The sequence below is a fragment of the Phascolarctos cinereus genome, unplaced genomic scaffold (genome assembly GCF_003287225.1).
Source record: "Phascolarctos cinereus isolate Bilbo 61053 unplaced genomic scaffold, phaCin_HiC Scaffold_1;HRSCAF=81, whole genome shotgun sequence".
In the NCBI taxonomy this organism is placed as follows: Eukaryota; Metazoa; Chordata; class Mammalia; order Diprotodontia; family Phascolarctidae; genus Phascolarctos; species Phascolarctos cinereus.
The window spans coordinates 30,676,069-30,703,483 of NW_027555514.1; the positions used below are offsets into that span (position 1 = coordinate 30,676,069).

At 42.0% G+C, this 27,415-nt stretch overlaps 1 protein-coding gene across 2 annotated transcripts in view; it reads right to left on the bottom strand.

The window, feature by feature from the left end:
• Positions 1-27,415, bottom strand: part of UBE2E2 (ubiquitin conjugating enzyme E2 E2) — a 417,806-nt gene that overhangs the window by 146,116 nt on the left and 244,275 nt on the right. The window contains exon 4 of one of the 2 annotated variants that reach the window (XM_020971075.2): positions 18,657-18,791. The exons of the other annotated variant lie outside the window; for it this stretch is intronic. Coding sequence (XP_020826734.1) covers positions 18,657-18,791 — 135 coding nt within the window. The remainder of the gene's footprint in view (positions 1-18,656; positions 18,792-27,415) is intronic. 2 annotated transcript variants of the gene reach the window in all.

Here is a 27,415-nt window from a genome sequence, read left to right on the forward strand (position 1 = left end):
GTTAACCAATCAGAGTTGATTGCTACCCTCTGAAATACCCACTCTTCCAAGGGCATATAAGCATTGAATGAGTTTCATGAGGGGTCTCTGCTTTAGAAGAGACAGCCAAAACATCTTTTTATTAATTCTCTTCTAGCCATAATTAATAAAATGATTATTAGTTGCTCAGAAACTTTTTACACATCACAATGTCAAGAACATTTCCCAATGATTAGAGCTCTTCAAAGTGGCATGGGCTGTCTCCAGAGGCCATAGCTTCTTACCCCCTAGAGATTTCCAAGCAAAAACTGACTGACCATTTGTAGGCCATGTTATAGAAGGAATTCTATGATTAAAAAGCCACTGGGGATTAAAAGGTAAAGGGCATCGGTCCTTCTCATTTCGGTATAAACCTATTCAGACGCTTTTCTTTCAAGCCCCTTCCTGAGACCCATATAGGTAAGGGCAGGAATACTTTGATGGAGACATTGGAATGAATGCAAGATAACTGTAGAGGAGAGGGAACTTTGGCAAAGCACCGGCCTGGGGGCCTGAGAACGCTCGGCATTTATGCAGCAGATCGAGGTGTGCAGAGCATTTTTCAAACACTATGTCACTGGATCCCCACATGAGGGCTGGGAGGCAGGTAACACAAGAGGGTTTTACAGATGAGGAAAGTCAGACAATGTCACACAGCTAGAAAGCCTTTGGGGCTGGATTTGAACTTGGGGCTTGACTGTATCCTTTGCAACAGCTAGCTGCTGCCTTGGTGCAAAGAAGACCCTAGACATCAAATCATGGGCCCTTCATATATGGGGGAAGATTGTCTGCCTGGAGGTAAGAGCATGCCACAGATCAAACTGACCTATTTCACAATCTGTCCAGGAGCCCTTTCCCAGGTTAGGTCAGCTGTCAATGAATTCTACTGGCGCCTGGTGGTACAGTGAATAGACCACTGGGCCTGGGATCTAGAAGACCCAAGTTCAAATTCAGTCTCAGATACTTAGTAGCTGGGTGACCTTGGGCAGGTAACTTCCTCTCTGCCTCAGATGGCAAGTGCCTCCCACAATACAAATGGTATTGTGAGGATCAGTTAAGATCATATTTGTAAAGTGCTTAGCACAGTGCCTGGCACACAGAATGTGTTTGATAAATCCTTCCTTCTTTCTGCCTTTCCTTTTCCAGTTTTCAATTATTAATTTAGTTACCCCTTTTCTTTCCCAATGATGCCTCATAGGTCTTTAATCCCCTTCAGGCCCAAGAAATTCAGACACACATGTTTTAGATCGATAGATATAATAGATAGATAGATAGAAGTATACAGAAAGACATATATATATATATATATATACACACACACACACACACACACACACCTACATATATGGTGTGTGCATACATTTGTGTTTATAGAGTTGTAATGAAGCATACATTCATATTCATTTTATGTGAATGTTATGAATAGATAACACAAAGGTACAGAAATCCTGATAGACCGTGAAGACATCATATTAAAATTACTATAATATAGTGACAGTAGCAGTAAGACATTCTTGAATTATACTGTATGACTTTATAATATTTCAAAGTGAATGATTCTAATCTTGTATTATTAAAACTAAGAAATGTTACAATGTATACTAAATAAATCCCATCGTGGGACACTTATGCCAAATAACTTGAGCTTATTCTTAGGTTTACTAAAGCCACCAGAACTGGATAGAATTATGGTCTGGTGTAATTTCAGAAAATCCCAGATAGCAGATGAAAATAAAATTTAATATAAATGTCACCTCATATAGTCATATTACTCTTGAAATAACATCGTTTTATTGAAGCAGTTTGACTTTTCAGAATATGCAGCACAATCAAGCCATTTCAAACGGAAATATGTTAAGTTCAAGCTCAAAGAAATGTCCAATCTTCACGAGCACACACAGAGAGATGGGCTCTCTCTCCACGAGATGTCCCAAGGTTCGGATGAAAACCACGAGATCTCAGGCTTACACTGTCAACTCCAACCTATTACAAATGCAATTTATGAGAGTTTATATATTTTAAACACCCCTAAATAAGAATACACCCTGGAGAGTCGAAGACAACATTTCTTCAAGGCCTGAGGATGGGAACAGCTGCCTACGCTAGTGACTGGAACGATCAGAACAAAGGAGGTCTGCTTGAGAGGATCCAAAATTATTAATTCATGTTAACTCTTCATTTTGTTTTTCTCTTGAAAAACATCTCCACTTTCCCAAAGCTGCTGAACCACACCTCATTTCACTTCCTAATTTCTTGCCAATGACACACAAGCTTACAACAAAAATATTAAAAGAATAAACTGTTTGATACACAGCTGCACTGCTATGCTAAATCCAGTGGAGCCCATGTCTGCCTTTGTTTGGGATTGAGACTAGAACTGTGATTCCACTGGGAAAAAGAATTCCCAGTGCAGAAACTCACTTTACCAATGTAGGTCAGTACCTTCTCTGCCTCTTACAATCCTGCAAAGTAGCCTAGAGCTGAGGCATTGGACTAGCAGCCAGATGATACTCCCAGGGTGGCACAAAATGTAACTGTTGAGATTTAACAAAATAAATAAAAATGCAATAAATCATAGCTGACATTACATTTTAAAAAGTCAACATGTCCAATTTAGTGTCTCTGTTTCCATTGGAGTTCAACACATTGACCTAGAGCAAGTAACTGGCCCAGGGTCTCATAGCTGGTAGCTTGGTCTCTGGTAAGTAATGACCTATTGGTGATTAAATCTTGTGCGGTGAGACCAGTAAAAACAACCTTTTCCTTCCTTCTGCCTGTTGGATGAGCTTAAAGGTTTAGAATAGATTTCTGGCCTCTTTCTTTACCAATATTATTTTGATGGATTTAAGCTTGAATCTAAAAGTCTTCAGCAAAATTCAAATACAGACAGACTGAACCTGATATTTGTTTGGTATAGGGAACTTTCAGCTGAAGAAGCTCCTTCTACCAATGCAGATCTGTATGTCCTCAGCAACTAAAGAGAGTTGCCTAGAGCAATGGGGTCAGACTCCAATAGAAACAGGGGCCACATACCAATATATCATTTGCGTATCAAGGATACTTGATAGAGTATATTACATAACCCATACTTATGTGTTATCTATAGTTTGCTTTCATGGATGACATTGGAGGAATATAAATATATACATACACAGAAATGTATCTCTCTTCCCCCCCCCCATTCTTATTATTGTTCTGGTCCATATTGGAGAATTGGTTTTCCTGCCTCCAATCTTCCCCTCTTCTAGCCCACTCTGCATACAGCTGCCCAAATTGATACTTCTAAAGCTCAGATCTAATTACCTGAGTACCTTGCTCAAGAAGCTTCAATGGCTCCCTATGACCTCTGAGATAAAACACAAATGCTTCCACTTGGCATTTACAGCCATGCATTCCTATCTTCATTCTATAATCTCTCTTGCCAGATTGATTTCACATGATTCCCTATCCCATACTCTATGATCCAGCCTTTCTATACACAACATCTCCTGCTGCTGTACCAACTACACGGGCTATACTACGTGCCTGAACCCCATTTCCTCCTCCTGCACCTCTACCTCCTATTATTATTGCCTTGACTTGCTTCCTTCAAGGTTCAGTTCAAGGGTCCCTCCTACAAAATATCTTTTCTGATTCTCTACAAGTTCAAAGTGTTTCTCTCCCTTTCTTATTATATGATATATAACATAGATCATAGAATCATGGATCTAGGTAGTTCTGGAAGGGATCTCAAAAGCCATCTATAAATTAAGAAATGGATGCCCAGGAAGTTAATTGACTTTTCTAAGCAGTTGTTATCCACACAGAAAAAAGTCAAACAGGTCAGGAGACCAAGGATAATGTGGGCATTACAGCGCTCGTGTCAACGGACACGCTTTGGGGTGTGCCCCAAAGCTAAGGATCAGTCGATCAACAAGCGTTCAGGAAGTCCCATCTATGTGCAAGGCCCCACTCTTGGGCTGGGATGCAAAGGATGACTGAAGTTAGACCCAGGTGCAGTCATATCCGATCTTTCAGAGATTTAAAGAAATCTTTTTCCCCCTGTTCCTATATTTGAATATCTGTACTTGTCAATGGAAACAAACAAAAAATGTATATTTAATTTTTAAGAGAATATAATTTAAAATCTAATACCAAAGAGGCTGAATTTAGCACATTCAAGGCAACCATTGATTATCTCATGTTGTGAAGAGGTAAACAAAGGAAGAGAAGAAGAGAGAGGAGAAAAACTGAAGAGAATAAACACTACATGTTTATTCCTAAGCACTTAGGAAGACTGGTACAGGCGTAACTCCCTGCCAAATCCCGGACGCCCAAGTGTCAGGATGGACCCTTGGCTTTCAGATTGCCTCTTTCCAGGTGCCAGAGATCCAAGAAGATACTGCCAAACTGCAGGTGTGGAGGACTCACAAAGCCCATTCAGCCACATCTGGTCTGAAGAATAATAGAAACCCCGGGTACCAAGAGGCTTCATCCATTGGCTTCCTACAGGGCAGAACTAGTAATGTACTCATTCCGTAGTTATTTAACCTCTTTGCCTATGGCTCATTTCAAAAAACGGGTGGTGGGAGTAATGCTTAAAAGTTGACCCAACCAGACAGGATCAGAAATTAATAAAGGCATTTTTAATTATAGGGAAGGGAAAAAACCCCTCTTATTTACCATTTCAGCAATTAACTCTAAGCATCTAAAGCACCAGTTTGGAATTCTCCACCTAGGAAGCATTTGGAGAACCACTCATGTTTTTGGGGGGAGGCAGGTGGGGAGAGTTGTTACGTTTCAAAGGCCACGCAGCTATGCCAGGCCAGTGTAGATACATCTCCCCTCCCCTCACCCCCCACTTGTAGAGAACAGCATTTATGCTTTAGTGTTGCCGGGGACAAGAATAATTTGCTTTTCCTGCAGAGATGGTGCTGCAGACCTAAGAGCCAGAGGAGAAGGGTTAGGCTCTTGGAGGTGCTGATAGAGTTCCCCTGCTGTAAAACAGCCTTTCTCCTAATCCTTTTTTTCTTTTGTCCCTCACATTGAAGTTAATTTTAATGCAGTTTTTATGCCAGTGTAGAAAATGTTCCTATTTGTTTACCACTGACTTAATTTTCTTCAGGGTTGGGTTGAGAGAAAAGTGGAGAAAGTCGGCCAACCAGCCAGTTGGGGTATTTGGATAAGCTGCCTTTAATAACTTGTTAAGCTAATTTTTGCATGACTCAACCATGTGAAGAAGCTCCAAGTTTTGCCCTCAGCATGCACGCCTCATCTTCCTTAGCCACATCTGCTTTGTCACTGGGCAGAAGTCACACAAAAGGAAAACTGCACTGTACTTTTTTATCTGTGAAAATAGGCTGCTGTTCACCAAATAGGGGGGTTTTCCCCCTCAAAAGGCTAAAAGAAACAGAAAATCTTTGGGAAGTGGTTGGTCTCTCCAGGATTTATTCGGCTTTGGTGGGTGGGTAGGAGAAAGCATCTGGCAGACTTTGAAAACAGAACCAAGGTAAGAATTTGTTACTAGAGAGGATTTCTGCTTAACTTAAATGTTTGTAAATACATAGTTGGGGACATACACTGGATCCAAAGTAAAATCTATTTCAAACCAGCATCATAAAAAATCTGAATCCTCAATCTTATGTCAAAATCTGAATCAAAAAGGAATTAAAATACAGCATTACCTTACTTCAGATTTAGTGACACTATCTTCCCTAAAGTTCTTGTTTTGTGGAAATAAAAGGCATGTATTATTGACAGGGCCTAATCTGTTCACCTACAGCTCAGCTGACATATCTACTTGCTCTACTTACTCTGACCACAAGGAAGCCCTCTGAAGTCCAAACATTTCACTACATCTAGAGAAGTTCTGAGAGGGGACTTTCTAAATCTTGAAACAATCACGGAGAGGGAGGGGAGTTTATTCCTAGCTCAGAAGAGAGAGAAACCAGACACAAGAGGGAAGTGCAGGAAGGGCGACTTCTTGCTGGGCAGCTTTGGATGAACTGTGGCCTGTATCATGGGAGGATATCCACAGTGATGAGGTTACAGAACCACTTGAATGTCTTTGTTGCTGTTTGTCCTTTGTGTTTCGTAACAGGCCCAAAGATGTTGCAGGGTGATTGGACTGAAGGAAGGCAGAGCTGCCCAAACGTGTCAGCCTCACTCTTTCATCCAGAGTTATCCAGGTCCAGCGGCAAGACTCAGTCTAGAGGTGTCTCCACAAGACACTACAGAGTCTTTATTCCTCCTTCCACATTTTTGTCTGTCCTCTTTCCCTCCAGTCACACACCTCTTGCCTCTCACCTGGACTCTGAGAAGAGCCTCTAGTTGCTTTTCCTGACTCATCTCTTTTTACCTCCAATCCATTCTCCATACAGTTACCAAACTGAAGTTTCTAAAAAGACAGACCTGACCCTGTCACCCTCCTACTCAAAAAATCGTTAATGGCTCCCTATTTCTGCTAGAATAAAATACAAAATTCTTGGCCTGAGATTTAGTTACCCAACATGGCTCTTACCGACATTTCTAGCCTAATTTCCTCATTCTTTCTGTTCCTGATACATTAAATTCCATCTCTTGTCCTCATGCCTTCACATAGGTGGTCAGTGCACATTTCCAAGGATGTTTTGGAAGCATTTTAAGCTCAACACGCTCAAGACACACAGCCTCCCTGCCTCCTGTCCCTCCTCTCTCCAAACCAGCCTCCCTTCTGCTACCAAAGTGATTTTTCCCAAATGCACTGTCACCCTTCTACTCAATTAACTCCAGCACCTCCCTTTTGCATATAACCCCCCTCTTTTTAGCACTACAAGCTGTTCACAAGTCAATCCCTTCCCACATTTCCAGCCTTCCTGCACCAGACTCTCCTCCTCAGATTCTGCGCTTCAGTCAGACTGGCCTCCTCACTTTGGGGGAGGTCCATTTTCCATCTCCATGTTTTGCAATTTCATTTATAAATATAATATCTGGGAGAAAGAATGACATAATTTAAATGTTTATTATACTGCTAGATTTGGTCCATATATACAATACAGGGAAGGTCTGTATATTTTTATGGCTGTTAACTATTTTTTAATTAAGTCATTGTCTTAATTCATGTTATTTACCTATAACTTTTTTATGTACATCCCAGGCACTCAACCAAGAGTTTAAAGTGAATTAATAAATATGTTAGTTTATATCTAGCATACTCTTTAAAATATAAAGAAGGCACTGATAAATTGCACACATATACAACATTTTGTGATAAAGTATATAGAGTGAAGCCCTTTATTCATCTTGTTGTATTTTCTACTTTTCCCAGATCCATTAAATTTTCTAGGTTGCAATGTACATCTAGTACTTAAAAGGTAACCTGTCTTTCCCAGGATATATATTTACTTCTCAGAAACAGTTGGCAAATACCTTGGTTGTCTTTTGCGAAATCAAAGTTAAAATACAGCTTTTTTTTTTTTTAAATATAAGACACTACTGAGAGCTTATCTTGAGAGATGCCAGGCATCCCAAAGAGGAGATACCTATTTACATAGGATAAAACACATATGGGACCTCAGGACTCCCGGGACTGAAGAAGTCCTGGCTCTTCCACTAAAGCAGTACAATCCTGGGTATGTCTCTATACCTTCTCTGCGCCTCAGCTGCCACATCTATAATGTAAAAGCACAACCTCTGCCCTAGCTCTAACACTGTATGATCCTAGGATTCACATGTGAGGTGCACCTTTAGAAATTCCTCTTAAGATAAGGGTCCAATTAATATTAGAAAAGAAAACAGCTGAGTTCTGCCTTTGCCCAAGGTTCTGTTGACTGCTGCAAAATCTCTAACAATCACCCAACGTAGAGCTTGCTCTTGGACTCTGGATGGTGGCTAAAGAGATGAGCAGTATCCTGGTTTAATAATTCTCTCCTACTTGCCTTTTCCCACTATTTTCTACAGGGCCTGTTTTTGACTTTGTTTTGCTGTCTGTCTTCCTCAAAGAGTTACTGAGGGAAAGCCGTTGGTGACCTTTAAGGTGCTAAGGACATGCCAGCAATTAATACCACATAAAATACCAAAGTATAGAATTCATATTCAATTCTTTGTTCACTGTGTTCCAGAGGTGGATCTTGAAATCCGGTCCTCTGGCTTAGCCGCTGGCTAACACACATTATTATAGTCGAAGGTCTGCAAGGGCTGATCTCACCCCCAGCACGCAGCACACCACCTGGCACACAGTAGTTGCTTAATAAATGCCTAGAATGCCTAAAGAGTGAATGTGAAAAATGGCACCATTTCCTTTATTGTATCAGCAGACATTACTATTCTGAAACTTGGTCTCAGGCTGTAATGGAACTTTGTGAGGAACCAAATAAATCAAGCTGTCATCACTGAAGTCAAAGGTAATAGATGTTTGACATCTAATTTATTTTTAAACCTGTAAGTTATTATTTTCTATTCAAATCATAATTGTCTTAATCCATATTATCTACCTATATTTTTCTGTGCACACACTAGGAGATTAATCAAGAATTTTAAAATAAATGATCCATTGTTAGTTTATAAATAGCACATTCCTCAAGACAGAAGAAAGGGGCTAATAATTTGCCCAGAAATACAATAGCCTATGATACAGCAGGTAGAGCAAAGCCCTTTATCTCCCTATACTTTAGCTCAGGTCCATTAACCTACATCTGTAACTCAGTTATTGTTACATCATTGAAAGGGACATTAGAGGTATTTAGTTTGATTCCATTTTATTTTTATAAGTTTTACTAATGCCTTTGGTTTTTTACATAAGTTATTTTCAATGAAATGAAAGACAGAGTGGTATAGTAGATAGCAAGAACTGGCCTCTAAACTAGGAAGACCTGTGTTCAAGTCCTAACCTCTGACACATAGTGGTGTGTGACCTTGGACAAGTCATTTCACCTTTTAATGACCTAAAAACTCTCTAAGACTGTAACTTGAAGAGAAGGCACCAACCCTCATTGGTGGAGGGAGTTTCCCAGACCAACAGAATTCCAGATGTGGTCTCCATCTCTATCTCATTTCCTGATAGGCCCTCTCTTCTGTCACAGGAGGAAAATGAGAAAACATGCCTTGTCCTCAAAACTGCCACAACCAAAAAAACGTATCCACCTAGGTCCAAATAGGAGATCAGTCTTTTTGAATTTACCTAGGCTGGTCCTTGGATCAAAGACATAAAAGTGTCTACCAGACTCATACAGGAAATGTTCCGAGCTTGGCAGGACCTCCTAGGGCCTATACTGCATTGGAGGATGCAGGCTCACCACCACTACCAGGAGGCACTGGTCTTGGGGATGGACCTGACCTTGGGTTCTCAGAGGCCACCTTCTCTCTGGCAGGCCCAAGCAGGTGTGAAAACTTGCAACAGGGACCTGCCAGTGGGCTGTGTACTTGTCATGGATGATGGATTTTTGGTTCACACTCTGTCGATGATGGCAGGGGAACCACACCAATAAAAGTATGGCCCTTTCACAGAGTATCACGTGTGGCTGTGTTTTCTAACGTAGATTTTTATTGATACCTTTATACACCACCTAGGTTTTCCTCTGTATTTTTCCATTTTCTCCATTATTTTTTTAAAAGAAAAAGAGGAAGAAAAAAAATTCAACAAAACTGATTAACACATTGAAAAAAGTGCTATTACATGCACTGTTCTGCACCTGTGGGCCCCAACCTCTGCAGTGGAGTTGAATAATGGGGATAATAATGATGGTACCATTTATAGAACATTTTAAGGCTTACAAAAAGCTTTATATCTGTTATCTTGTTGGATCCTCACAATAATCCTATAAGTTAAGCATCATTATTACCCTGCTTTACAGATGAAGAGACAGTGGTTGCATGACTCGTCTCAGCTGGTCACTGTCTGTGGCAGGATTTGAACTCAAGTCTTTCTGACTCCCATTTTCATCCTCTATCCACCCACACTACCTCTTCTCATGTTTCTTCTTTAGGGCCCAGCTTACTCATTATAATTTTGCAATATTCAGTTTCTTTTTTAAAACCAAGGCCAACCAGCAACAATAACAACACAATCTGGTATTATATACCATGCTCCAGGCAGTGAGGGGGAGGGGGCGTCTTCTCCCATCTCTTCTTTGGGGCCAAACCCTCTCTTTGCAATTCTGCAACATTTCCTTTTCTCTGTATTCATCACATTTGGCAGCTGTTTTATTATTTTGTATTCAATGGTGGCACAAACTCTGTTATATAGTCTGATTATTTCAGTTACTTGTGTACATCATGTGTTGAAGGAGTCAATGTGATCTAGTGGAGAAAAACAGATGAATGGATTGGAAGCCAAAGAAGGAGGTATGATGCTTTGCTTCTGCTTCCTCAGTGTGTGCCTCTGCACTAGTCACATAACTCCTAGGCCTGATTTACTTCCTCGGTATACAAAGGCCACTAAGTTGGGGGGGGGGGGAGGCGAGCAGTCCTGGGCTTGGAGTTAGAAGACCTGAGTGTGAATTCTGCCCCTGACACTGGCTGTGTGACCCTCTCTCAGCTTCAGCTTCCTCGTCTGTAAAATGAAGGTGAGACATAGCCCCTACCTGCCCAGGTTGTTGTGAGGATCAGATGAGATAATGTACGTAAACCTCTCTGCAAACCTTCCAGAGCTATCTAAATGCTAGCTATTGTTTTTTTTATTATTAAACACTAACAATAGTTAATTTACTATGTGTCAGGCACTGGACTAAGAGCTTTTCCATTATTGCCTCATTCGCTTATTCACAACAACCTTGGCAGGTAGAGGCTGTTATTACCCCTATTTTACAGCTAAGGAAACTGAGGCAGATAGGCTAAATGATTGGCCCAGGGTTACACAGCTAGTAAGTGTCAGAGGCCAGATTTGAACTCAGGTTTTTCTGACTCCAGGCCCAGCGCTCTATCCACTCTGCTCCCTAGCTACCTCCTCGCTAAATGAGGGCATTTGGGTAGATGATCTCTGAGATCCCTTCCTAAATCTATGCTCCTATAAGCCTCAATCATGTCTAAATGGAAATTAAGTACAATGAATTCTGCACATAAGATTAGCTTAGAAGGTGGATGTCAGTCAGTGGATCTCAGACCAAGAGGCAGAAGGGACATTAGTGGTCATCTATTCCAACTCCTTCCTTTTACAGATGGAGAAACCGACGGGCCAACGGGGTTCAACAAATTGTCCCAGATCAGCCAGGTAGGAAGTGGCTGAGGAGGGCTCTGCTTTCAGGTGCACTCATTCCAAAGTCTCTTCACCAGGCTGCTTCGGGGTGGGCTCTAACTTATCTCACAGAAATTTAATTTACATCTGCAGCAAGATACTTCAGTAATCAAACTCCTGTTTACAGGGGAAGAAGTCTATTTGATTCAGTCTGGCATTCCAGGGCCTAGCCAAGTCACATGATTTAAACAATTCAATTCTTGTTTATTTTCTTAAACAATGGGCCATTTGGTTTTTATTATAAGGAAAAAAATTATAAATTTTATATTCAAAGACCAAATTAAACACATTCTCCTCTTACCATTTTATTCTATCTCCAAAGCACATTCACAAATATTCTCCACCACAAGCATAACCACTATATAAATAAATCCCTTATTTCTTTCTATAAATAATCATTCGTTCATTAATAATGGTTAAATTCTCTGCAAATGTATTTCTATTACATAGACATCACTGAAATAAGATGATAAATATTTTAGTGAAAGGACTAAGATTCAATTATAATTGCAGAAACAAGGCAAAGGAACACAGTGCCTGGGAACAGTATATGCTAAATTTAAATTTGTTTTCACGCATGGGCAATCACTTCATGCCAGTAGATGGGGGTGGGGTGGGGCTGGTTAAGGACGTTTATTGGATGCATTATGACATAACTGCTGTCTAAAGTTTTCCTTATTAAACTCATGTCAATATCAAAGAGCCGGCTGGACCTCAGCAATGACGGGAAATGATTGATTACATCAAGAGGTGAAACGTTATCCTATAGACACAACAAAACCATTCTCCATTTGGGCTTGATACACCTGCATGGTCAGCTGTAAATATGTCATTAACCTAATTGCTGGTATTTCACCATTAATAGTACAGGTTCAATTCCTGTCTCTGACACATACTTCCTAGGTGACTGGGGGTGGCAGTGGGTCACTTAAGTCTCAGTGATTTAGGCAAGTGTCAAGGACTGACAGACAAGTCACAGCTTTGTGGTAGCGAGGCAGCTTCCACCCTGTGAGCTCCCTGCATCACTGAACAGACACCTGGTCTGGGCCTCCCCGCCCCCCCCCCCCAAATTCTACAACAATAATCAAGAGATCACCCTAGTTAGAGACTGGGCCCTTTGTTTTAATGCCAGTGTTCCTTCCTAGTCCACCCAATCATTCCTCCTTCTCTCTCAATCTCTGTGTCTCCTTCCCCCTATTCTCTCCCTTACTGCTCGCTCGCTCTCTCTCTGATTCCTCTGAATGGACCTTGAAGAATCCTGCATTCACTTGTCTGTGTGTCTGGGTCCTCCCTCCACCAATATCGATTTATAATCAAGTTGCTCAGCCAAAAAATTCTTCAACTCGACTGGATGATGAGCCTGATCTAGGCCGGTTCTATCCAATGGAAGCGGCATTTACTAAGCACCACTCCATAAAAGGCTCTAAACGTACAGGGATGACCACTGGACCCTTACTCAAAGGCTGTCCCGCCTGGTAGGCTCTGAGGGAGCCTGTTCTCCACTGTCACAGCCAAGCTCACCGCAAGGTCACTGGCTTCAAGAAGGCATGGGCATTCGCCTTTACCCCACAGAGAGGTGTCAGAGTAGGGAGGGATGTCCCTCCCTGTAAGGGGGGGAAAAGATCCAGGAGTGTCTCAGCTCCCCTTTCACTTTGCCATTCTTCCTATGCCTTGTGAGTTTCTAATGTAACTCACTTAAACATTTTTGAATTCTTTTCTCTTATTTATATTCCCATCATTCTTTTATACAAGGGGGCGGAAGGGGATAAAGACTTTGGGGGTGGAGGAAGGAAAACAGTTTCCCACTAGTTGTTTAGAGATTTCTTTTTTTTTTTTTTGGCTAGGCAATGTGACTTGCCCAGGGTCACACAGCTAGTAAGTGTTATGTGTCTGAGGCCAGATTTGAACTCAGGTGCTCCTGAATCCCGGGCCGGTGCTCTATCCACTGCAGCCACCTAGATGCCCTAGACATATTTTTTAAATGAGGTCAGCTACAGAGATCTAATTGAGAGGTTCCAGTGTTCAAACTTCCAGAAATAAAAACAATTACCCCAACAGCACAGCACAGTCAAGTGGGAAAAGTGATGGTTTGGAGGCAGGACAGACCGAGGTTCAAACTGTGGCCGATCCTGGCTTTGCATCAATGCGCTTCCCTTTGCACTACAGTATCTTGTCTATAAACCGGGCATTATCACACCCATAGGACTTGTCCAACAGGGCTGTTGGGAGAATCAAATGAAAATACACAAAAAGCACTTTGTAAACCTTCATTTTCTTATCCAACAAAACAACAGTTAATGAGTTAGCAATCTTGCTGAATTTTTCTAATAATGGCCCAAAGAATTTTAAGTGTAGGAAAAAAACATACAGGCTAAAACAGTAAATACTCTAAAACAACTTAAAAGCAACATTAAAAAAAAACCAACACACTAATTTAAAGGAAATGGGAAAGTGATTTAGGGAAATATACACAGCAGTTTACCGAGTGCCTCGATATTGACTGGCAGGGTCTAGGATAAAGGCATTTTTCCTTTAGCTAAAACATTTAAAAAGGCTTGCTGTGTCCAGAAAGGGTAAGAGGATGGAAGGAAATGTAGCGTGACAGGGAAACACTGGTAGTTCTTGCAATGATTCACACCTAAAGACAGAGAAGTTTCGATCCTGGTCTAGACATACACACTAAATATAATGAAATAAATCACAGATACCTTTTAGTATCATCTCGATGATTTATCAAAGTAAAAGATTTTAAGATTTCCCGAATTTGCATTTATTGCCACATATATAAAAAGGAGAAGTCATGGAGGAAATTGGCTAGATTGGGCAATCAATCAACTAATATTTATTGGGCACCTGCCACACCGTGAACCACTGAGGGCAATACCAGAAAGAATAAGCAGGTATTAGAGGGTGGGGTGGTTGCTGTTTTGTCATTTTTCAGTCATGTCCAACTCTTTTGAGACCCCATTTGGGGTTTTCTTGGCAAAGGTACTGGAGTGGCTTGCTTCCTTCTCTATTTCATTTCACAGATGAGGAAACGGAGGCAACCAGGATTAAGTGACTTGTCCAGGATCACACAGGTAGCATGTGAGGTTGGATTTGTACTCTGGAAGACGAGTCTTTCTGACTTCAGGCACAGCACTCTATCCTCTGTACCACCAAACTGTCCCATGAGCATGGACTCAGACACAGATTTGAATTCCTCTTTTTACCCTTTTGGTCTGTGAGATCCTCCCTGGTTGGGCAAGTCATCATACTTCTTTTTCAGTTTCCTCACAAAGGTGATAGACTAGAACAAATAGAAAATGGATCTCTACAGGCTGTAGAAAACCACAAATTAATATTATCTATGTTATATTTTTGTTTATTCTGTTAAATATTTCCAAATTACATTTTAATCTGGTTTGGGATTCACTCAGGAGCAAATCTGACACCTCTGGACTACAGGATCTCCTGGGTCCCTTCCAGCTGTCTTCAGTGAGTCTTTGAAGGCAGGTCAATGCCCTAACAGGAACTTCTTTATCCTAATGTTTCCTTTTGGATTGGAGCAATTTCTGATCATGAGTAGAATTAGATGTCCTAATCCTGGCCTTCCAGGATGGTTACCTCCTTCCTTCTCTATTTACCCCAGCAGAACAATGCCTGGTACATAGTGAACCCTACAAAAATGTTAGCTATTATTATCTTCCATTACACAGGAACACAGACATGCATAGAGGAAGTGTGGTACATCTTCCTCCACCAGGGAGACTATTATCTTAACTGATAGAAAGCATGATAAACTTCACAGCTATTAGTAGATTCAAAGCTTAAATGCCTTTAGTATCTATCACTGTGAAGTGTATCATCTTAACATTTCTTTACCTTTTTCAGACATCACCCAGTGCCCTAAGCCTTCCTCTTTCCATATATTTTTAACATCACACATTCTCAGCAAATAAAATAGGTCGTGTGAACCCTGGGGTGATGCGCACAAAGTCTGCAGTGGCCGCCAGCTGCTTCTTCATTAGAGCCCACGTCAAATAAGGAGGAAGGAGTGATGGCATCAGAAGGCCTGCACCTGTGTGTTATGGGAGTTCAGCTCCGCTCCTTCCCTGTGCCTGAAAAGTCAGTGCAGGAACTCAGATGCAGGTGTTAGAACTATTTCCTCATGAAAGGTGCTGCCACTCCAGGGTGTATTTAACATTCACTGAACAAATGGAAGAGCTGACCAATGTAGCCTCTCCATTGCTGGGAGTTAGTTGCATGAGTTCTCTTCGGTCAGGGGGTCACATACTTTCCAAGATCCAGAATCGCCCTCAGCCTGACCACTCTCCAGCCACACCCAGGCTCATCTGGGTCTGCTGAGATCCTTCTCTTCCTTCAACACCCAGATCATCTTCCACCGGTTCTTTATGAAGATGGCCCTAGATGGAAGCAATCCCTACTTTGCCTTATGTTAGGGGCTCTTAACCTGAGACTTATGGATTTTCTTTCCTTTTAAAAAAATTTTTGACAATTGCATTCCAATATAACTGGTTTCCCCTGTAATCTTATGCATTTTATCTTATGCATTTGAAAACAAGGGCACATGAACTTGATGAGACTGCAAGAACCCTCTATCCCAATCCCATTTTACCTTCTAGGAGGCTTATTTGTATGTCTGTTCCCTTCCTATTTAGGAAGAGACAGATTTAGGGCAGTCTTTGGGCTTTTTCATCTTTGTTTCGCCAGCAAATGCTCCGTACAAGGTAGGTTAGTGATTTTTTAAAAAGATAATGTATGTCTTGAAATGTTAAGAAATGATGAAACCTCACCATCCACCACAACATCTTTTTTCTAAGTTGCCTTCTTGTCACTCGCCTAATCCTCCCTCTAGTGTAAACCTTCATCGTCTCTCCCCTGGATCACTGCAGTAGCCTTGTAACTGTTCTCTCCCCATTCCTGTCTTATCTCCCACTTGGGCCCCAAAAAGATCTTCTGAAAGCACAGGTGTGTATGGCTCCCTGTTACCCCCCCCCCCATCAATAGCTCTGGCATTCAGAACTCTTCCCACTCTGGCCCTTCCTATCTGTCCACTCTCCTCGCACTTCGCCTAGTCCATAACTCTGGGATCCAGCCAGACCGCCCTGTGTGCTGCTCCTCACACACCATGGTCTCAATTCGCAGCTTTGTGTCTGGCCATGCCTGGGGCGCTCTTTCTCCTTCCCTTCCTTAGCCCAGGGCCTGGCACACGCACACCGATTTGTCTTGACCTCTTACTGCCTTTTAGCTTCTTCCCTGCCTTCTCCAACTCCATCTTCTGTAGCTCGCTGCCTGAATGACTTCCTCAGTTCAAATCACACTTTAAAGATCAATCTAATATTTAGCATTCACTCCCTGGTTGGACTAATCACAAGAATCCTCACTGAATGGCTGCTGAATGAATGAATGTCATTATTTAGGGCCCAGAATCCTAACGTGGTCTTTGACATCTGTATGCTGGTCAGGAGGCAATGACAAACTCATCAGTTCACGTTGCCTTTAAATGGTGATCCTAATATCATTCGGGCCACAACCTAATGAGATATTTATTTATCATAATATATTTTTTAAATCTGCAAAATAAAAACTTCCTTGACACAAGAATTCCAATACATTTTTCCACCTTAAGAAATAATTACTGTTTTAAAGAACTGAGGAAAGAAAAGCATGGTATAAATAAAATATTAGGTATCATTTCTTTTTCTTTCCCCAATCTGTGATAGTTACTAAGTGATAGTTCAAATTATTAAGGGATTTATTTCATTTATTTCTCAGGGTCTTAGGGTGAAATATGTTTTACAGCTTATATGTCACCAACTGTTTTCAGGAATCTTTACTCCAAAGCCATTGCATTCATGTTTCTTACAAATATCTGTTATTCTGATAATTGTCATCTGAGGAGGTAAATTCAGAAATAAGTGATTGTTAACAAATGTCTAGCACAAATAATGCCCAAAATGGATGCGAATAATCAGCAATAAAAGCAGAGTGAGAGAATAATGGTAGCTTCAGGTTAGCCACATGAGGAAAGATGTTTGTTCTTGTTTGGGAGGTTGAGGGGGAGGAGTTTAGAGGGCATGGGGTTCTGGACCTGTGATGTCATGGGGTGGGGATCTCCCTTCCCTTTTGATAAAGCTCCCCAGGGCTTTATCAGCACAGATCAACAATTTCTCGGCAGCTTGTAACATGTACAATGGCAAAATGGACTCACAAGATGTGGAGGTAGAAGTGGCCTTAAAGGTTATCACTAACACTGCCACTCAGCTTACAGATGAGGAAACCAGGACTGCTGGGGAGTCGTGGAGGACACGGACGTTAAGTGATTGGTCCTTGGCCTCACGGCATAGATGTCTCATAGACAGAACCAAAGCCCCATCTTCCTGACTTCCATCCACTGGGCTGTGAAGCCTTTTCTGCAATAAGGCATGAAGGTTAATGCCATCTTCCTTTTCAAAAACTATCCCCCAAATGAAACTTTAGAGCTGATTAAATAAGAGGCTAAAAAATGAGGGCATTCTTAAATCAAGGAATTGGTAACAGTATTGCATGCACTGTTCTGAAGTAAAATATTTTATAGCCTTATTAATAAAAGAATAATAAAATGAAAATGCTATTCCAATATAATGTGCATAATTACTTCCACACATATACTTAATGCAACATTACAGTTAAATAAGATTAAGTCTGCAAATTAAAACCCATAAAGTAGAAAATAATAAAGTAGAGATTCTCATACTGACATTAATTTACTATGTTAAAATCTAATGAGTTTGCTTAATGCCATCTAGTAATTCAAAATATCATATGTGGGCAGTATGGGTGAATAACCACCAAAATGAAAACTTTTACTTTGTCATTTTTTACCTATTACATGGTAACATTTACACTTATAATACAGTGAAGTTTTTTTCTTTTGGTTTTTCTCAGGTTTTTAAAGGCTGATGAGGACACAGTGCCTTCGAGCCCCCTCTGTAGGAGATGGTCATTACAAGTCCACTCCACCATCCACTCAGGATGGTGAAACCACAGCTAACAGCAATCATGAAGTCATCGTCCCTCAGTGTCAGCTCCCTCCCCAGGCAAACCTTTCTACTGCAGCAGCTGACAAGAAGCAAACCAGACTGACTGGAGTCTTACCTCCTTTTGTTGAAATATTTTAATGGGCAGGAGGATAAGAGGAACATCTGCTCCTGCCTAGAAAGTTATCTGGCATCTGCCTTGCACGTAGCTCACTCACCCTGACATATATCCCAACAGAATGTGAGCTCCTTGAGGACAGCAATACAGGTGTTTTTGTCTGTGTATCACGAGGGTCTTCAAACAGCATCTGGCCCCGAGTCAGGATTTAACGGGTGCCTGTTAACTGATAGACTGGCTAATTTGTACATCAGATGGCCTGGGTTTTGGAGGATTAGCTGTATTCCATGAGGATCATTTCTTGGCTTACCTGGCAGGGGCAGTACTGGGCCCAAGAGCCCACCAAAGAATCCTCTTCAGTGGAGGTTTTCCACACCAGCGGAGAAGTTCCCCACGGTGGGACCTCCTCGCTGGTGGGACCTTCCCTATTAAAGGGCTGGGATGCCTGCCAGTGAAAAATGGGAAATTTTGTTGTTAGCCTGCTTTAAAAAAAATTCCCTTTGACATATTCAAATAAAACGCTTACATGGATGATTTCTCAATCCAAAACGGGGTTTCTATAAAGTCAACTCTCGATTCTTTGGGGAAGAGGTTTGGTTTGGGTTTGTTCTGTCCTATGGAGAGGGGAAGAGGCAGAGAATTTTAAACATCCTTAATTCCACAGTCACAACTGCATATTGAAAAGATTAGTTTGAACCAATTAAAAAAGTAAAATTCAAATAAAATGAAAGCAGAGAAGCAATCATTTCTACTAATAAGTTGGGAGAGGGAAAGGATGGATAGCATGGCTATTTGAAATTCACAAATTATGCAAAGCCTCATTTCAGTCTATAGCTCCAATTACCTCCCTAAACTTCTTCAAGTTGGGAGTAAGTAACACTTTTGAATATCACTGTTTCCCTTCTGTGAACCACCTTTACCATAGGTGCTAATGGCAATGGAAGAAAAGACTTCAGAAAGGGCAAGAGTTGACTTTTTGCCTAAGTCAGTGCTATTTCTATGTAAGTGATTTATTCGCTATTTAGAATTAACTGAGGTGGGAAGATGGTGAACAAAAATTCCATCATTCCTGGAATTCACAAAATGTGTGTGTGTTCGAACTGAGCAGGGACGTGTCTGTCTGCGGTGTACCTATTTTCAAGGGCATTGAAAGGTCCTGGAGGCATTCTGGGCATTTTGGCTTCCAATCTGGAGTCTCTCCAGTTATTTTCTGTGCCTCTAGTTGGCACCTTCCCTACTAGCAGATCTGAGCTACTGCATTTCCTGGGGGCAAACTGAATTTAGGAGAGGCACAGAACCCAATGGGGGTGAGGAGTAGAATGCCCAACACATTCCGCCTCTAGCAGGCAATGAAAGGATTATCAAATTCAGCTTTCTGATGTCCTCTGAGACAAGAGTGGAAAGAAATAAACAGAAGGCAGCCGCTCAGCAAAGGAGAGGGATCTTTCCTCTTTCCCCACCAGACACCAGATACAGGTTCTGCCTGACTAACCCCTCTTAATCTCCCAAGTTGCTGCATTCTCCTTTAATCGTTCGTAATTGCCTAGGCTCCCAGACAGCACTGCAGAGATCAGGATTCCAGGAAAACTGCACACTATGTCTGAATGCAGGATGGCAGCAGGACTAGGCCAGGGCAGAGCCCTAGTCAGGCTTCACTGACATAAATCGTGTCTCCCATTTCTCAGTATCACTATATTTAAAGTGGTTGAAAGGAGTCTGGAACCCGGACGCCTGACGTTACTGGAAGTTTTTGATCTATGTGGTCCCCCACCTACTATCTGGAGGCATCTTGGATATTTCTCAGTGGCCTCCTCCTCTTCCTCCTCCTCCTCCTCCTCAGAATGCCCATGCTGTGATTAAGATCCTCTGCAGGGGGTCAGCCTTTTAAAAGCTCAGTGAGGGGGCCGCTAGGTGGCCCAGTGGATAGAGCACCGGCCCTGAAGTCAGGAGGACCTGAGTTCAAATCCGGCCTCAGACCAAACACTTGACACTAGCTGCGTGACCCTGGGCAAGTCACTTAACGCCAATTGCCTAAACCAACCAAACAAACAAACAAAAAGCTCAGTAGGGGTGGCCTAGGCTGGAGACGTGCATAACTATTGCTGAATCAGGTGGGGCGGTAGACATTCATATTTTGGTACTTGTACAAAGAAATGGTCCTGATCCAAAGAAATGTTGATACTTCAGAGCCGAAGGCTAGAACAAATTGCTACCCAGGGCATCCCAAAACATGTTCTGAACATCACAGAAAAGGGTCCTGTCTGGCTAGAAGGGACAAATTCCAAGCTGAACACTGGATTTGTTCCCTGGTCAGAGTTTCATATGTTAAGATTATGGGGTCGCTGACCCAGACAGACCTAGCTACAATTAACTCCTCAACCACCTAGGAAAAAGGCCACTAGGTTAGGGAAGAGGACAATTTCTTTACAATTCATTTCTCCATTCCAGAAGGACTGCCTTCTCCGAGTGTTATTTTAAAAATTAAAAATCAGAGACATATTCATCTCAACCTGTTATTTACTTGGCTCCAAGGTCAGCATCCAAACAGATTTTTCCTCACTTATTATTGAACATGACAGGCATTATGGAGTAGAGGATAGAGCTGGCCTAAGTGCCAGGAAGGCCTGCCTCTGACACATACTGGCTGGGTGACCCTGAGAGCGTCACTTAACCCCTCCGTCCCCCAGGGCTAAAAGCTGCAGAGCAGGTACTGCCCTAAATTGATAGAGGGAGCTTCCCTGCTTTCAGTTCCCTCAAATAATGAATTCTCAGGTCTCATCCAAAGAAAAAATATTAAAATAACTTCTCAAAACTATATTATTCAGGCAACAGACTCTTAGAAAGCAGGATTAAAGAGATCAGGCCAAGAGCTGCCCAAATTGCAATTTTTCCCCCCGAGGGATGAATAAAATGAAATTTGACTAGAAGAGAAACAGTTTTTCCCGGTGATGAATCTAGTCTGCTTCTATTGACTAAATAGCATCCAGTGAGATGTTAAAAAAATAAAAGTTTAGATTTGAATATGTAACTAAAAGGTGTGCTACAGGTGTTTCTGCACTGCTCTTCCCTTTGAAAGGAAATCCCTACAGATACTAAAAGGCCTGGCACGTATATATGTTTATGTGAAGAAAATGGCTCTTTGTACCCACAAGGATGATTTCTTCAACAGAAGGGGAAAGCAACTCATTAAACACAACCAGCTAGCCATCTAGAGGGGAAAGAGCTGTGCATGGACTTGAAGTTTGTGGGGCTGGCTTTCAATTCTACTCCATGCCATTCCATCAGAATGTATCAAGTGCCTTCTATGTGACAGAGACCGTGCAAGATGCTGGAGACAGACAAAAAACCAACCAGTCATGAACCTCAAAGACTATATTAATAACTCTGCACTGAGTCCTTCCCCACTCCCAAACACATTGCCTGACCAAGCGATGGTCCTAAAGCATGGACAGGTCTATGTCATACCCTCCTGGTCTCCTCACCCCTCAATAGAGCTCAATAGACTTCAGTGACTCCCTATCATCAACAGCATTTGACAGAAAGTCCTCTGGCCTTTTGGGTTCTTCACAGCCCAGATCCTTCCTATATTTTTTCTCTTCTTACTCATATTCATGAAGAATTAGATGTTCTCTCATAGGTCACTTAATCACCAGTTTCCTCACCTATAAAATGTGGATAAAAATACTTGTGATCCCCATTTCACAGGGTTGTTGTGAGACTCAAATGAGAACATGCACGGTAGACCTTCCCAGGCCTCCTTCAAGTTCCAGCTAAAATCCCACTTTCTACAGGAAGGAAGCCTTTCCCAGTTTAGCCCTTTGACGGTGAGTGCCCTCCCTCTCTGGATTGTTTCCAAATTGTCTGGTCTATGGCTTGTTAGCACATAGATGTTTTCACGTTGTTTCCCCCATCAGAACCTGAACTCCTCAACAAGGATTGTCTTTTGCCTTTCTTTGTATCCCCCTGCGCTTCGCACAGTGCCTGGCACATAGGTGGTGTTTTATAAATGTTTCTCAATTGACTCTGTAAATTTTAAAATGTTATATAAATGTGCTCAGGAGGGGAACACTTTACAGTCATCTTCAAAGGCATCAAATAAAGACTTACTCACTTACATAAAAAAGCCAGTAATTGTTTGCTTAGCTGATAGACATTTCTTAAAAGCTTCAGGGTTTCATTTTTTTTAGGGTCATATATCCTCGGTATTCTAGTCATTCCTTCTTTGTTAACTAAAATGCTTTGAGAGAGACAGAAGAATTCAATGAAAAGCATGCTGAATTTTCCGGCAAGGAGCTGAGTTCAAATCTCAGCTCTGCAATGTATGATGCTGGCGGTCAGGTGGAGCCTCGGTATCCTTGTCTGTAAAACGAAGGCACCAGACTCAAGGGCTGGTGAGGCCCCTATTGCCCATGATGCCATGGGGCAAGAAAAGTGTTCAAATGTCCACCTTGTTCAGAGACAAAGAGGAGATAATTACCTGAGGCTTAATTATCATGAACATTTATGGAATTCAGCAATGCCCCAGGCTTTCATTAAAGCCCCTCCCCCCCAAAATTCAGTAGTTATTTTATTTCTGGGGGCATTCTTTCTCAGGCCACATTGACATTCAAGTTACCAAAAAGCAATTAAAACAAAATAAACAACCACAACAGCCTCCTGAAAAACTTCCACTGAAATCATGAATGGATATACAGCAATAAAGTTCATAAACAAAAATACAAACAAATGCAGGTTGCTCTGGAATGTCCACGGTAGAGACATGAGAAGCTGGTACCTTTTGGAATACACGACAAGTCCCAAGTGCCCCCCAATACCAGAAAAACAGAGGTTAGTTTCCTATCACTATCAAGGGCAAGGAAGACCAAAGACTATGCATAGTTAAGATTTTGGGTTCCCAATGCTATGGCAAGAGTTGAACAATTAACCAACTGCTTTTCTGAAATGATCATCTAAAGCTGCATTGATTAGGTGCATACTAGTGAGCAAGCTGCCACCCACCAATAAAACAGAATGGATGGCACTTTGCAGGGACACTGAGGGGCAGCATGGGCTGTGTGCTAATCGGAACTTAATCAGCTGATCCCTTTCATGGCATGTGGGCTCTGTTTAGATCTTGCGCAACAATCTGTCTGCCTCTTTGGGACGCAGACAGTATTCTGGGGGTCAGCACGGACAGGTGGCGAGTCCTCCAAGCATCACGCCTTCTTTGTAGTTTCCCTGACCCCCAAGTGGATGGTATTCCAACAGCACCAACTCCTTGAACAGCCATGTCGGCTGCCTGGCAACTGGAGAGGAGATGCTGGCTTTCAGGGGATGCACCGGGACCTCCAACTGACATAACACCGGGTCAGATGACTTCAGGGGTTTGCAAGTTGGCCTAGAAACCTGGGTGGCCTTACACTAGGTCTGCTGAACAAAACATCCAGTTCAAGACCGACTTTTCTTTCCTTTAGAATTCCAGCTATTTTGTGGACAGCAGCTTTGAACAACCTTTTGGGGGGCTCAGGTTTCCTGTGCTTGTTTCAATAATCAGATGACTGACCTGGCAGACAATAAGCAAGTCTCTGGGGATTAGATGAAGCTTAAATAGGGAATGAAAATGCTGAGAGTAGACAGTGGGTAGATGGGGGACTGGGGGAGGGGAGGAGGGAAGGAAGGCTGGAAGGGCCCGGAAAGAAGCAGATTTTCAGGGTAGAGACAGGAGTTTCTCTGTGATTATTTAAAAGCCCATATTTCCAACTGATCTCACCATCCATTTACCTTTTCTTTAACGTTTAGGGTCTATATCTTTATCATCTTGTTTTATCTTTTATATTGCCTTTAACCCTGACATAATTCATTTCAGTAATATGGTCTGTGGCCATCTCCTTTCTACTCAGAAATGTGACTTTTACATTGGTTAGTCGAATTTTCTTGGGGAAAAAGACAATGACAACAATGACTCGATTTTTGAAGGCTTTTCGAGGTGGCGGTAATTACGGAAGAAAATCCATTGCGTGAATGTCTATGGATTTGTGCTCTCAATCTCCAAGTCTATTTTTAATTTGTTTTCTATTTCATTGGGTATTTGTAGAATGATGAAGCTGTTTAGAATCACCAGAACATCATTTCCAAGGCTCTGCTGAAGATTTAGAATGTTAGCTCCTCCAGGGGCCAAGCTGCTTCATTTTTTTGCCTTGTTCCTGGAGAGGGGGCTTCTTAACCTTTTTTGAGTCACAGACCCCTGTGGCCTGGTCTGGTGAAGCCTGAGGATCCCTTCTAAGAATGTTTTTAAATAACTGAAAGAACTGCTAGATTCAGTGAGAGGACAGTGAAAATGAAGATATCACTTTTTTCCTCACCTATCCCCTGCAATCTAGGCCAAGGATCCCTGCCCTCGGAGCCTAGCACTTTCCCTGGTCCACTGTACAAGAGGAGCTTGTTGAATGCTTGTAGAATTTGTGAGAGTCTCCTATGTTCTACAGTTACTGCGTCTTAGTCAGACCAGCCTTGGGGATTTAATTCAGTACTTCACAAATCTGTGATTTCATCAATGTGGCTACCTCCCTTCACCAATGTGGAAGGCAACTGTCCTAGACCTGTTTCTGGAAGAGTCTTCAAGAGTCGGTGTAGCCAAAAAATTCTATCATTTTCTAGCCAACCTGGAGACTTATTACTCCCATTTTACCTAGGCTGTGATAGCTGGTCAACTGGCCTGTCCTGCAAGCCTTTCCAGCTCGGGAGCATGTGCCAGAAGCACCCAGATTAGGACTACAGTACTTAATCTAACCCTAATTCCACGCCTAACCCTAACCCTAGCACAAATTAGGCTATTTGAAGATCAATAAGACTTTGGCTACACGCTGCATGTGGAAGCCTATACCAGAAAAAAAAAATTGGTGACACCATGTTTATAACAGGCACTAACCAACTAATACCATGTCTCTTCTATTTTTCACTTTTGTTGGGCCACTGGATTTTCTCTTAAGTGCTGCCTGAGGTTGGGAGGGGGGTGAGGTAAGCAAGTTTTAGGGACATGTGCAGCTTAGCACAGTGCCTGGCACACAGTTGGCAGGGAAGAAAAGTTTGTTGATCGGCTATATGAAGATTGCCTAATTATATAACTCTTCCTAAACTCCCTGAGTCTTTTGGGACTGGCCCAAGCCAGGTCATCAGCTTCTGGAGCAAGTCTTCTAGTTATGCTTCAGCTCAGGATGCCCTCCTCCCTCCCTCCCTCCAATCATCACCACCACCAATTGATGCTTCTGTGGCCTTCAGTGTTGGCCAAGTACTCTACATACATTATTTCACTTGATCCTAAAGACAAGCCTGGGAGGCAGGTGCTATTATTATTCCCATTTCACAGGAGAGAAAGCTGAGGCAGGCAGCTGTCAAATGACTTGCCCAGGGTCACTCAGGTCTTTTCAAATTCCAAGCTCAGCATGGTGCCACCTTGCTGCCTCATGATGGAGTCTAGACCTGGGAGTAGTTGTAGCTAATTATTGGGCATTACTTTGTTCTTGGATTCTGAGCAGATGTCTAACGATGATACATCCAAGGTTAATAAACAGGAGTGCTTTCTCTCCCTCTGCAATTTATATGAGACATCTGCTACCTACAGTAGCTCCCTACTAGTTTTAAAAATACTTTTAAAAAAATCTTTAAAAATCAAAGCATGAAAAAATTCAGCGATGAGGAGTGGAATCCTCTTTCCTTCAATCAATAAGAAGTACTCACTGAGTACCAATGATGTACCTGTGCTGGATATGCCTTCTCAAAGAAATCATATACGATGTAGACAGTCCATAGCTCTGCGCAAGCCAAACATCATCTATGCCTTTGTTTCTCACTCCATAAGACAGGAATAATGGTGATAACTAGCTTTCTATCATTCCACGGCTTGGTGAGGGGTAGACTGTTTGTAAAGCGCTCTTGAACTTGTAAGAGCTGCACAAATCCTGGGAGGCAGCTGCTGGAAATTCTGGAGCTGGGCAGTAGCTCCAGCAACAGAGAATTTATGGTTGCACCACTGTTTTATGCTTCAATCCAAAGACTGAAACCAAGTACTTCAACATGGCAGGAATGGGGAAAAAAAAAAGTTCTCCTGAACATCTTCTCCACTCCTGTGACTATTCATATGCAACATGATTTAATTTGTAAAATAACTCAAATTCAGAAAGCTGCAAAGCATAACCAAAAGAAAAATTAAAACTGCTTTAGCAAAACCTGTATAAGGAATGAAATGACTGAGAACTGTCTGACTAATTCTGCCTGTCATAGGCTTTGAAATGTACTCAGCATCAAATTCTCAGAATTACTCAATCGGCTAAAGTGCTTGACATTAAGTGGGGGAATATATTTCCCATTTGATTCACACATTTTCAAAAATGTGAATTATCAGGGAAATCTGTAATTGAACGGAGAGGACAGCATGCTCTAGCAGGAAGAGCAATGCATTGGAAGTCCAGGGCCTGGCTTCCGACTTGAGTTGTACCACTTTACTGCCTAGATAAATGAAAGCAAATCACCTCAGCTCTCTGCGGCTCAGTTTCCTCACCTGTATAAACGTGTGTGTTTAGCTGGATGATCCCAGAATGCCTCCTGCTTTTTAATCCTTTGATCCTTAAGCATTTTTTCCTCATTTTCAATGCCTACCTTGTTACGCTGCTCAAAAAATTCCAATGGGTCCTCACTGTTTGGCAATCAAAGGCCATTCTAATTCAGTCTCAACTTCCTTCTCCAACTTTTTCTCCCCATCCTCTCCACCAAGAACCCCGCTGGGCTCTCCTCTTTGTCAAACCTTTCAAAGAACCCCTACATCTGGGTCTTTGAAGAACTAGAATGGTCTTGTTTCCTCCAAGTCTCAGCTGAAGCATCACCTTCTACATGAAGCCTCTTTGGAGGTCCACAGCTGCCACTGCCTTCCCCTAAATTACCTTGGATCATATAGGTGCATGTGTACATGTGGGTGTGTTTCTTCTACTCCTCTGACCAATTTTCTTTGTTGGCCTTTCTCTCCCTTTCCACAAGTTCTCACTGCTCCATTCTTCTCTCCTTCATCCACACCCATAGATTCAGCTGGCCCCTCTA